This window comes from Triticum aestivum, chromosome 6D (genome assembly GCF_018294505.1).
Source record: "Triticum aestivum cultivar Chinese Spring chromosome 6D, IWGSC CS RefSeq v2.1, whole genome shotgun sequence".
Lineage (NCBI taxonomy): Eukaryota > Viridiplantae > Streptophyta > Magnoliopsida > Poales > Poaceae > Triticum > Triticum aestivum.
This window is the reverse complement of record NC_057811.1, coordinates 285733358-285745758: the sequence shown is the minus strand read 5'-3', so window position 1 is coordinate 285745758 and position 12401 is coordinate 285733358. Positions and strand designations below refer to the sequence as shown.

Below are 12401 nucleotides of genomic sequence, written 5' to 3'. Positions count from 1 at the left end.
TGAGTAACGGGCGGGGGGGTTACCTGCCGTTAGTCAAGTGCCCTCTTTGCCGTCCGCCAGCCTTTGCCGTCCGCCTTTTGCCTCTTTGCCGTCTGCTAGCGGACGGCAAAGAGGTGGGCCGTTAAGATTTTTTCAAACGAGCGGGGGGTGGGGGCCACCACACTCTTTGCCGTCTGCCAGCGGACGGCAAAGATTCTTTGCCGTCTGCCGGCAAAGAGCTGGCAGATGGCAAAGAGCTTCTTTGCCGTCAGCCTTTTCTTTGCCGTCTGCTTTTGGGTAGCTGAGCAGACGGCAAAGAGCTGGCAGATGGCAAATTAGCTGATTCCAGTAGTGTCATCCTTCACGCAACATCCGATTTGGAAGCCACGGTTGAGCGAGGGGCACCGGCTTCACTTGACGCGACAGCGACGCCGACTCTGTCTTGACGCGGTGGCGAGGTGGCGACGCCGACTCCTCCTTGACGCGGGCTCGCGGTGGTGAAGGCGGCGCCAGATTGTGGTACTAGAGCGATCACTTGATCATGAGCTCCATCTACGGAGGCGCTTCTGCCGCTCCTCCTCGTCGCCGGACAAGATGGCGAACCCCCTCCTTCTCGGAGGAGCCGACCCTTAGTCGTGGAGGTCGATGGCCCGGAGAGCGACGGTTGTGACACCAAGGTCCGGAGCCGCTACCTGCCGGCACGAAGAACTACGACTTCGGCATCGTCAACATCTGTGAGCGAAGACCGAGAGGGGTAGCCATAATGTGAGCGGAGAGGAGAGGTGGTGTGGTGTAGACGACATTGGAACCGTGCTTAAATAGACGCAACCAGACAAACGGACGGGAAGCTGTGGCGCACCAGCCGGAGTAGACTTCTCGATTGTCATGTTGACCTTAAAGCGGCGTCGCCCGCTCGTCCGGTCTTGTCGCTCTGACTGGCATCAATGTCGTGTGGGAGTCACGTCCATTCTGGAACAAGCTGAACGGCATGAATGCATGGCGACCGCTTCACGCGGAGAGGGTTTTGGGATGGGACCTGGTGGTCGGGCGTGTACGTGTCGGCGGTCCCAACGCCATCAAAGCTCCCCTAATTTGTGTCTTGCTTGCAGAATTTCGGAAAACCAAACACGTCTATAGACCGATGTGGTATCGCGTTGGATGACTTGTAGCGTTTGCACATATCGGTCTGAAAGATTTGTGTACATTTTAGTCCGCGTTGGAAAAGGGAGGACGTTGAAAGATTGCACGGGTAGACACGTCAGGCAAGGTCCCCGTATAGATTTTCCCGAAAAATCAAACGCTTCCTCTACATGTTCCGTACCGCAGCACACATACTCCTCACTCTTTATAAGCACCAACCCCCTCCCCTGAAAGAAAAGATCTCGCACTCGAAGCAGAGAGGAGCTAGGAGAGAGTTTGATTAGCTAGCGAGAAGATAGGCATCCCCTTCATGGCTGGCCTGAGCGTTCTCCTAGAGACCCAGGAGAGCAACTCCATCAAGGCCAAGATCATCAGCAAGGCCACCCTCCATAGCCCCAAGATCTCCTCATCCCCTTGGTCACCGGCAGCGAGGCCCACCGCAAGCACGGGTTCCTTCTTGCAGCGCTGCTTGCTGTGCCACAAGGATCTAGCCGAGAACAATGACATCTACATGTACAGGTTAGCTAGGTTGCGCGTGCAGCTGCATCAAGAAACTACCTCGTATATAATCGATGCACAACCGATCTAGTTAGTTTGTTCGTTCATGTCTGATGTAGATCCATGGTACTACTGCAGAGGTGACAAGGCGTTCTGCAGCGTGGAGTGCCGGTGCAGGCAGATCTTCATCGACGAGGACGCCGGCAGCAGCTTCTGCGCCAAGGGCGCCTCCACCGCCGCCGTGCGGTCCGGCCGCCGCGCCACTGCCACCGGCGGCGGCGTGAGCTTCGCGTACTGATGTGCTACCTCCAACACCAAGCAACCGGATGCACGTAGTGCTAGCACGTAACGTACGTGTGCAAAAGCAAGAAGAAAAGAAAAGAGAGCTGTTTAAAGAATGGAGTTAAGTACCGCCGTTATGTGACAGCTCGTCGGCGGGGGCCCACAAGCGACGGGGAGCGTACGTGTCTCATGGCCGTACCTAACGGATAAGATGGCCGGACAGCTGGCCCCACCTGACGCGGATCAGGATCCAGAAAACTGACGACACTTTTTTTATTCTTTATTATCATATATCACGTCTCTCCTCTCTTCGGTGGGGATTAGCTTCTGCGCGAAGATCAACTACTCCCTCCGTTCCGAAATACATGATGTTTTACGTCTGCACGTTGAAATCTCGTAACGCTACGAAATATTCGCATTTTCCATTTTTACCCTCGACCGCATCGCTCCAGTCTCTCTCAGTCTCCCTCGCCCGTATCACTCTCTGCTTCTCTCCCACCGCATCTCCCTCGCCCATGGCGCCGCCGCATCTCCCTCGCCCGCGTCGCCGCGTATCTCCCTCGCCTGCGTAGCAGCCGCATCTCCCTCGCCTGCGTCGCCGCTGCCCTCTTTCTCTCGCGTCGTCGCTGCTTCGTCGTCCCAAGATTCGATTTTTACCGCCGGAGGAGCTGCTCGAGTAGGAGGAGCTGCCGGAAGAGGAACTGTGGCGGTGAGGAGCTGCCGGATCTGTGCGGCTGTGGGGAGCTGCTGGATCTGTGCGGCTGTGGGGAGCTGCCGGATCTGTGCGGCTGTGGGGAGCTGCTGCATCTGTGCGGCTGTGACGAGGAGCAGTAGGCGATGCCGAGCGCCGACGTGCCGAAGGAAAGGAGGATGGTGAGCAGCTGGACCCACGACGGCACCTCCGCCCGGCCCCCGCGGTTGAGCGCGTCGTACACCATCTGACGCCGAAGGATGCGGTCGAACACCACCTGCGGCAGCTTGTCGTCTCCGCGGCTGCCGCCGCCCTCCTCCTTGCGCGCGGCCTCCATGAGCGACTCCTTGAGGAGCAGCTGCTGCGTCAGGTGGCGAGAGGATGGACATGGTGGCCCGGCTGTGCGTCCATGGATGATGACTCCTTGAGGTATTGCTCTATCTTCCTCTTACTGTTTCTTCTCCGTGAAAACTTAATGTCAGATGCTAGGAGTAGTGCTAGGAGTAGGGCTAGCAAATGGAGATTCTTGTGATCTTGTGTACTGCTAGGAGTAGTGCTAGGAAATGTTATGGATGCTAATGTCAGATGTGAGGCCTTAATGGCCTACCAAGCTCTCTGTAATCAACCAAGCAGCAGCAGCACTCCAACATTTCTTCAGAGGTTTACTGTCGATGGTCGATTGTTTTGCTTCAGTTGTCGTTCAATTCAGAGTTCCAATCCTCTGTTGTGCTTATAGGGCGACGCTGACGGTGGTGCTTGTGGTGCCCGACGCTGATGCCATGCTCGTGGTGCCCGACGCCTGCTGCTTCAGTCATTCATTCAGAGGAGTATCATATGCTGATGTGGAATTGCATGTTTTGGAGTCTTGTTTGGAGTTAAGTGAGGCTCTTTCTACTGTACTCCAACATCTGTGAGCTTAGTAGGGTTCACAGTAGGACTGATTTTACTACTCATCTTGCAATAGTACTGTTGTTTCCTCACCAACATCTGTGCTACTGTAGTTTTGGTTAAATTTGCAATGAGCTAATGGAGTATTGTACTCCTCTTGCAGCAGTACTGTACTGTACTCATCTTACAGTACTTAGTGAGTACTCCAACAGTACTTACTGTTGTTTCTCTCCATTTTAACTGAAACTTTAATTTAAATTTTAAAATTAACTGAAGCTTTACTTCAAAACTGCAATTGTTGTGCTGTAGTTTCAGTATTGTTTTGGAGTAGTGGTTGCAAAATTTGGAGTAGCAAACATATCCGGTATTTGGAGTACCTGAATAATCAGATTTGAAGTTTCTGATTTGCAGTCAGATTAGCTTGGAGCAGTAGCAGTGCTTGCTCTGCTCTTCTCTTCTCAAATAGAAAAAAAGTGAGTTCAAGATTTGGAGTAGTGTAGATCTTCTCTTCTCTTTTGACAGTTAATTTAAATTAACTCAAACCTTCCAGTTTCTTTAATTAAATTAACTAAAACCTTTTTGTATTAATTAAACTAACTGAAACCTTTTTTTGTTAATTAAACTAATTAAACGAAACTAGAGAGAAACTAATTAAACCACACAGTAAAAAAAAGAGTTAGAGATCTGAGGGCCTCCTCTACAATACAGTAGTAGCTTGCCATTTCATTCAGTCAACACAGAGTAAGAACCAATGATAGTAAAAACCAATGCTAGGAGTATTTCATACTGTACTTGTTCAAATTCTTGATTGCTTACAATTTCTTCAGGTTTTAGCAAGTTTTCAGTTGATTAAAAACTGAAAGCTTTTCTGTTAATTAGGGAGGATAGCAGTAGTATAGCACTGCAGCAGGAGTATTAAATTGAAACTTTTTCAGTTAATTAGGAGTAGCGAGCAAGCTGATTTCCAGTAGCAATTCCAGTACCAATTTCTGTAGGAGTATCTTCTTGCTCTCTTCTCTTGGCAACAAGCATCTCAGGTCTCTTGGCAACAAGCATCTCAGGCCTCTTCCATTATTGAACCCTCTCCATTAGCCCTAAGTTGTGTAGGGCATTTGCGTAAACCTCTTGAGGGCACGACAGTCTTGGAGGTAGCTGCCCAAGACCCTCGAGCCTTTCCTTGTTCACATGTGGTATTTTATACCCATTGCCCCCTGCATGGTTCAGGATCTCAATCATGCACGTTTGCAGAGTTAGAAAAATTCTGTTGAGCTTGTAAACCTCATAGCCTTCAAATTCCTCCAAAACACCATTAATAAGGTTTTGTAGTGTTTTAGGACTCAGACAATCTGTCAGGGATTGCAGCGAGTTGAAAAACCCAAGGTCAAGCACATTCAAATCAGGACTGTTGGCAGGTTGTTGTATTATTCTGATGTCAAGTCTAGTTTTTGCGACAGCCGCTAGAAATTCTGGGTCATTTGGCAAGATATGGGGCTTAGCATTATCCTGTTGAATGTAGATGGTCTGTCCAGCATCACTTTCAGGCCAAACTGCTTGTATCGCTGGCAAGACCTTCTCTATTAGGAACTCCCTCATCACTTTTTTGTCCACCTTTATTGACTTTGTCTCTATTGTACCTCTGGGCCTGTTATCACTTCTCCTCTGAGCAGGAACTTCTTTCACGAATGGCCAGATACCGATTTTCCCAGAGAAGGTCACGTTTCCTTCATGATCCCACCTTGGCCTAGCAACGGCCGTCAAGAACATCACCTTGCCAATGCAGTTGCCATGTATAGGCCTCGTAGGCTCCTCCTCCCCATCCAACAGATAGCAGGTCTTATTTTCTTGGTCATATTGAACCATTTCTCATCAATGTGCACAACATTATGCATTGTCTTCCATTTAGGCCTTGAAGTTTCTATCGTTGTCTCATCAAGCATTGACATGCAAAATTTCATCCTATCCTTCTTATTCTTTTCCTTCAGAGCTGGCTTCACATAGTTTGTGTGCCTCTTTATCAAATTCAGCTTGAAGTTTCTATGCAGTGTGGTAGGGCTACATCCCAGTTGCCAAGCTAGAGATCTGATAGTGGACCTCTTGTTTAGTGGAATAGTAGGGATTTGCTCTAAATTGATGTTCTTTGGCTTTCTTCCAGAGTTTCCTTTTCTCTGATCGGAAAAATTCACCTCTAAACCTTCTGAAATTTGCTCCATCGCCTTCTGCCAGACTCTTTGTATACTCCTCACTTCTACCTTAAAAAATTGTGCAAGGTCTTTCTTATCATTTATTTTGAATTTCCCACCTCTGCTCATGCACACTGAATGCAATGCCACATAAGCAGCATATTTTTGCTCGTCAGTGAGGGTTTTCTTTTTTCTAACTCCTTGCTGAACAACTGCAACAAGAAACAAAACAATGAAAAAAAATATTAGTCCATGCTTCGTTCATCTATTGGTACAGCATAATAAGCCAAGTTCTCGCAGGATAACAGGGTGCTCGGTGTACTAAAATGTGTTTCGCTCGTCTGCTGCTGCTACAGATGAGTAAGGTGCTTACTGCAATATTTGCGTGATCACCTGTATATATTTGAAATTCAGTCTTATGACCGGCAAATCCCAGAGGAAGACCTGACATGATCAAGTGCTCCGTTAGCTAATACTCTTATTCTAAGACATGAAATTCATTCATTGGCCTTTTTTATCAACATTAGCCATGGTCTAGGAAACAATTTATGACCTGATCTTAGAACTTGAATATGGCATCAAGTCCCAGGGAATGTGTGGGTTTAGAAAATCATTTTTCACACACGTTTAATACCAAACTTTGTTATTAAACATTGTTAATACCAAATGGATTTTTTAATTGCTCAACACTTGCTAGCTACTCCATTATAGGGGTACAAATGAACTATTGATTGTTCATGGCAGGAGTACTGGAGCTCACCAACCGCATCTTGACCGGGATCGATGCCCTCTTCCTCTTCCATGTTCATATCATCTTGGAGTATGTCTTCTTCTTCGGCTGGAGTGCAGTTGAGATCAAAATCCATGCCTCTGCCCTGACTATGTCTATTTCCTTTTTCAGTTGCTGCCTGTTCTGAAGTTGGTGCAATGGAGCTTGGAGCTCCACCTGCTGGACCTGGAGCCTGTTCAGGTACTGCCACGGTATAAGTTCATGCAACATCAAGCACTATAGTACTCCAACATCATGCAATAGTACTCTTGTCATGAAAATGATGTTGCATGACGTTGTAAAAGTGATTCTGCCCTTGTAGTACTTCATCATGCAGCTTTACTCCAACATCATGTTATTTTGTTAATGATACTCCAACATCATGCAATTGTTTCAGTAGTATTGATTTTTTGTTAATGATACTCCAACATCATTGGAGTACTGCACTTTTACTCCAATGCAGTGCTGATTTTTTGAATCCTCCCAACATCATGCAACATCATGCTCTAGTACTGAATTTTGTCATGCTAAATTTGCAACTGAATTGCCCCTTTTTGGACCTGTTGAACGACCAGGACCTGAAGTCAGCGGCGATCTGCAGTACCTGGAGGTGGAGCTGGCGAGGCCCTGGGAGGGTGGCGGCAATCTGCAGCAGGGCGCTGGCCTTGGGATGACGAGGTGGGGGATCTGCTGGCCCAGGACGATGTGGGGGATCTGCTGGCCCAGGAAGATGGGGAGGATGGAAGGGGATCTGTTGGGCGAGATGGGAGGCGATGGAGGTGGAGGTGGAGGATCTGGAGGTGGGGGGCGACGGAGGCGGGGGCGATGGAGGTGGAGGATCCAGAGGTGGGGGGCGACGAAGGCGGGCGGATCTGGAAGACGACCTGGGTGGAGACGAGGAGAGAATTCAAAACTGGAGGGTAACCTGGTCATTTCGCTGCTTTTTCACCTGGTCGGAAAAAACCCCAGCGTCATGTATTTCGGAATGGAGGGAGTAGAACTTATTAATCATGGTGAGAGGATGAGCTGACTGAGGCAGCTTGCAATATTTTTGTTGGTAGCTTACCAAGTCAGCCGCTTGGTGGCTGACTGAGGCGGCTGTGGATGTGGTTGTGTGATACAAGGATGGAGTGATTGAGATAGAGTTTGACATGCCTGGCGCCTTGCGATTTTGTATTCTATTTCTGCATGTGTAACAGTGCTAGCCGGTATTAATTGGTGTATATGGTTTGAAACTTTGGATAATAAGAATTTTGCATTAATAATGGCAGCTCCCTCTTTTTCATGCTGTCTATAGTTTGTTGGACCGTAAGCTTTTCTAACTGGAACGTTTTCCATTGAGCCTTCCCTCTTTCTATTGGGCAACGGAAATAGTATGTTACAGGATAAAGGTCATGTGAAAGAGAAACAACAAGTTCGAAACACTAGCAGGAAACACGTTCTAAAGTGCTCGCACTTGAAACACATGCGACGCCACAAAAACCTGCTACCACTGCCATTATTACAGGCGGTATGAAAAGATAGTAGGGACAAGCAAAATAGAAGTAACAACCAAGCTTCATCAACATTATCGCAAGCACCGCACCCAACTGCACACGAGCCAGCTCTACGACAGCCACTTCAATGTGTCATGGTCCACTTTCTTGTGCAAACACGTCCAATACGAGGGCAACGAACAAGCATAGAACACCACTTTCAAAGGATGAGCACATATCATCCTGATGAAAAAGTAACCTTGTTTGGCAAAATCCATAAAATCCAACAAACAACCAACAATGACAATGCCACGTCCACGGGGCATAGCAACAGAGGGAAGACTCAGCCGAGAGGCCACAGGTTGGCCCACGACTATCCCAGAATGCATCATCGGTGGGGAGTACAAGACAAGGAGTTTGCGCATATTAGGCGCAACCGCCTTAGATTAATTATATCATAATCGATTCGGACTAATGTAACCCAACCTCGTGCCTCTAATATTCCAATTTGTCCCACTGAAATTTTGTAGGCTGTTATTGAAGGATACATCCAAGGAATGGTTTGATGGGCTTCCGCATAACCAATTGGAAGTATAGATTTATGCATAAGTTATCTCCTTTCTCCAAATGGCTCAACTCCGACAAGAGATGTCAACTTTCGCTCAACAGCCCGGATAATGCTTATCTAAAGTTGTAGGGTGATTTACTAAACTTATCAATCTTTGCCCAAATCATGGATTTGATGATCATGTTATACTTCATATATTTATAATGGATTGAATGATGAATCTAAATCTGTTACTGATATTAGCGCAGTAGGAGTATTCATGTCCTTGACAATAGAAGAAGACTGTTGGAGAACAATGTTACATTGGAGAACCTCGAGGGCTTACTGGAAGAAAATAGTCCATTACATTGAAGATATGGAATGCTTTAGAGAGGTAATGAGTAGTGGTAAACCTATAGAACACTTCCAGCTAAGCATAGATCTTTGTAGTATCTACCAGCGGAAGATGAACTCTATGAAACTCTTCAAAGCTTCAAGCACTACCAAGAAGGGCTTAGTGGGGATGTTAGTAGATGCTTCTGTCATCACAGAAAGATGATAATATATTTAGTCAAAGAGTTAGATGCAATGGGTCAGTTCGTGAAGAATCTTGATAAACATTCTGGCATGGTTGAAACTCAGTGTGAACAAATAGCTAAAACAAAATTTCTTATTCTTGATAAGTTTAAATATGATATTTTTATTACCTATAACTTTATTACCACAATAGGTGGTAAGAGAGCACATGACCCAAAAGGGCTGGTTGGATATGAAGAAGAACGAGCTCAGAAGAGGAGAGAGAGTCAAAGACAAAGTCTAGAGGAAGAAAACTCATAAACCCTCAAGATGACACCAAAGAAGACTCTCCTCAACAAGATACCCTCAATATAAATATAAAGACGACAACAGATATAGAAGACATCAAATAAATTGACTCCAATGCCGAAACAACTGATACATGAGATAAGGAGGAGATGAATGGAGAACAAGAAGAAGTTCAGAATAAAGCAATTGGGAAACACAATAAACCTCCTTACAAAAGGAAGGCACTTGAGAATATTGTAACCATTTTGAGAGGTAAAGAAAAGACCAAGGTAAAAAAATGAACTCGCTTTTCCTTCAGAAAAATATACCTCTACCAATGATTAGCTTTACACATCTTTTTCGGAAGCTTCATGAAAACTTTGTATGCAAATACCTTGTTAGTGCTATAAAAGTTCCTACTTATGCTAAAAAACTAGGGTTATCTTGATTAATAAAAAGGAGATAGCCAACAAAGAACCTATAGCTATGATATCTAGAAATTGTTTTAGAAGTTAAGTCCCGACAAGACTTGAAGACCCAGGTACACCTATAATCTCTTTTGACATTGGTAAGATGGTAATGCCCGGTGTGATTTAGGAGAAGGGGTAAGTGTCATGCCACTGTGCTTTATGAAAAGTTAAATTAGGGACACTACGTCACCACTCAAATAACATTGCAGATGGCTAACAAGTCTAACAAGAAACATGTAGGTATGATTGAATATGTTTTGTAAAGACTTTATCAAGGTATAATTCCTACTGATTTATTATACTTGACATGCATGAAGATGAAATATTGACTATTATCCTTGGGCTCGTACTACAGGTGCATCAGTAGATTCCATGCAAGGGAACACTATTTTATAAATCTATGATGAGTAAATCATTAAGTATTCATCTGAGAAACCAAATAAGTATATTCCACCTCTCAAGAGAATCAGTTTGGGAAGTGTTCGTCGGTATGGACATGAGAGTCTGCATGAGAAGGTAAGTTTTCAAAAGGTTGAGCTTACCAACCCTAAAACTAGTGCTAAATGGGAGGCAACCTGATGCGGAGCATCCTACGGTCATCCCCATGGACATGCCATCATCACCCAAGACACCAAGTGGACTAATGACAAGACCTCGTGCAAGAGCTATCAAAACCGACGTTAACTCTCCCCTTGTCGAACTTCCCTTTGAATCACATGAGACATGACTACTACCTCAAATGGAGACACTTTGTGTGCTCAGGTAGCAAGGAACCAACCATGGAGAAGCTAAGGAACCATGCGAAGCAATGGTGGAGGAAGATCGCAAAGGAGAAGAAGGAAACGGGACAAGTCTGTCCTTGCCCGAACAATCTAGACCCTACTTCGGATGATCCGACCAATGCCCGGACGATCCGGCTATGCGCCCCGAAAACACCTGAAGGCCGAGCCTAAAGTCGGATCATCCGGTACCCCGCTCAAATCATCCGGAAGAAGTGGGACGTCCCAACGACGTCCTGAACATCCGTCCCGATGACTGATGTAACGACTCTACCGGGCCATCCGGGGTGACTAGTCGAATCATTCGGACAATGGGCGGATCATCTGGGTACCCACCCCACCCGGACTTCTGGCCTTGCATGCGCACAAGACAGTCATGTTGCCATGTATCTCCCCATCTACCTCTCTATCATGTCCTGGACTATAAATAGATGACCCCCTCCTCTCTATTGCAAAGCATATGAGATAAACTAGAGATCTTTACTCCTTATCTACCTCTCTCATGGAGATCAAAACCTCCATGTGAGAAGATCCCTAGTGGATACAAGGCCCCTCTAAGGGAAGATCCACCATAGATACAAGTCCCCTCTTTTCTTAGAGACTTGGGAAGAACTATCTACCTTTTTACTTTCCTATTGTTGGATTTGGATCTTGAACCTTGTATGCGTATGTAGATTTAGTGGATGTGTAGTGACCTTGGATCTTGTTTCTTGAGTGTTCCTCTTTTGTGATTCCTCTTAATTTTCCCCTTTCCCACCTCCAAGTGTGAAGAAGATCATCAACTAGAGTTTCACCCTACATCATCTTCGACCAGTTCATAGGTTGATTCACATCTTGGAGCCCCTTAGCCCAACTTTGTAGCCTAATTTTGTTGCCTTTTGTCCCAATTCAAAAATACCCACCAAAAATAGATTTACCAATTTTTTTTGCATTTTGCTGGTTCTCGTGAGATTTTGTTCGTTCAATCCACGAATTTGTTTTGGCAAGTAGATCAAGCCTCCTCCCACCATCACCACCATGAAATCCATCCCAGAATCCGCCCCAAAAAAATTCTTCCAAAAAATTCTTTCATCCCGAGCCTAGATCTACCACGGTTGACCTACCTGTCGGGGAACGTAGCAGAAATTCAAAATTTTCTACGCATCACCAAGATCAATCTATGGAGTAATCTAGCAATGAGGGGAAGGGGAGTGCATCTACATACCATTGTAGATCGCGATGCGGAAGCGTTGCAAGAACGCGGATGAGGGAGTCGTACTCGTAGCGATTCAGATCGCGGTTGATTCCGATCTAAGCACCGAAGAACGGTGCCTCCGTGTTCAACACACGTGCAGCCCGGTGACGTCTCCCACGCCTTGATCCAGCAAGGAGAGAGGGAGAGGTTGGGGAAGACTTCGTCCAGCAGCAGCACGACGGCGTGGTGGTGGTGGAGGAGCGTGGCAATCCTGCAGGGCTTCGCCAAGCACCGCGGGAGAGGAGGAGGAAGAGGGGTAGGGCTGCGCCATGAGAGAGAGGTTCTCGTGTGTGTATGGCAGCCCCAAAACCTCAAGTATATATAGGGGAAGGGAAGGGGCTGCGCCCCATCTAGGGTTCCCTCCCCAGGGGTGGCGGCAGCCCCCAAACCCATCTAGGGTGCGGCCAAGGGGAGGAGAGGGGGGGGGCACTAGGGTGGGCCTTAAGGCCCATCTAGACCTAGGGTTTGCCCCCTCCCACTCTCCCTGCGCCTTGGGCCTTGGTGGGGGGGGGGCGCACCAGCCCACCTGGAGCTGGTCCCCTCCCACGCTTGGCCCACGCAGCCTTCTGGGGCTGGTGGCCCCACTTGGTGGACCCCCGGGACCCTCCCGGTGGTCCCGGTACGTTACCGATAGCACCCGAAACTTTTCCGGTGACCAAAACAGG

At 47.0% G+C, this 12401-nt stretch overlaps 3 protein-coding genes across 3 annotated transcripts; 2 read left to right on the top strand and 1 right to left on the bottom strand.

Moving 5' to 3' along the window:
- The first annotated feature begins 1299 nt into the window (after positions 1–1299).
- LOC123141486 (FCS-Like Zinc finger 3) lies at positions 1300–2283 on the top strand. The gene is made up of 2 exons (XM_044560612.1): positions 1300–1638; positions 1756–2283. Exons 1-2 carry the CDS (start codon positions 1430–1432, stop codon positions 1913–1915), a joined length of 369 nt encoding a protein of 122 aa, XP_044416547.1. The 5' UTR covers positions 1300–1429; the 3' UTR covers positions 1916–2283.
- A 213-nt stretch (positions 2284–2496) lies between these two features.
- On the bottom strand, positions 2497–3009 carry LOC123141487 (uncharacterized). The gene is made up of 2 exons (XM_044560613.1): positions 2680–3009; positions 2497–2625 (listed from the first exon to the last, which is right to left on the bottom strand). The coding sequence occupies exons 1-2, from the start codon at positions 2925–2927 to the stop codon at positions 2553–2555; spliced, it is 321 nt and encodes a 106-aa protein (XP_044416548.1). The 5' UTR covers positions 2928–3009; the 3' UTR covers positions 2497–2552.
- Positions 3010–6371: 3362 nt separating this feature from the next.
- Positions 6372–7457, top strand: LOC123142583 (uncharacterized). Its single transcript, XM_044561435.1, has 3 exons — positions 6372–6478; positions 6560–6628; positions 7003–7457. Exons 1-3 carry the CDS (start codon positions 6442–6444, stop codon positions 7455–7457), a joined length of 561 nt encoding a protein of 186 aa, XP_044417370.1. The 5' UTR covers positions 6372–6441.
- The last annotated feature ends 4944 nt before the right edge of the window (positions 7458–12401 follow it).

Excerpts from the sequence above, each read along its gene's own strand:
- LOC123142583 (XM_044561435.1), top strand. The coding sequence starts at position 6,442 with ATGCCCTCTTCCTCTTCCATGTTCATATCATCTTGGA. Across the intron at positions 6,479-6,559 it reads CATGTTCATATCATCTTGGA|TTGCTGCCTGTTCTGAAGTT; the intron begins GTATGTCTTCTT and ends TTCCTTTTTCAG. Across the intron at positions 6,629-7,002 it reads TGGACCTGGAGCCTGTTCAG|GACCTGAAGTCAGCGGCGAT; the intron begins GTACTGCCACGG and ends TTGAACGACCAG.
- LOC123141487 (XM_044560613.1), bottom strand. The coding sequence starts at position 2,927 with ATGGAGGCCGCGCGCAAGGAGGAGGGCGGCGGCAGCCGCGGAGACGAC. Across the intron at positions 2,626-2,679 it reads AGCTCCCCACAGCCGCACAG|ATCCGGCAGCTCCTCACCGC; the intron begins ATCCGGCAGCTC and ends ACAGCCGCACAG.
- LOC123141486 (XM_044560612.1), top strand. The coding sequence starts at position 1,430 with ATGGCTGGCCTGAGCGTTCTCCTAGAGACCCAGGAGAGCAACTCCATC. Across the intron at positions 1,639-1,755 it reads AATGACATCTACATGTACAG|AGGTGACAAGGCGTTCTGCA; the intron begins GTTAGCTAGGTT and ends GTACTACTGCAG.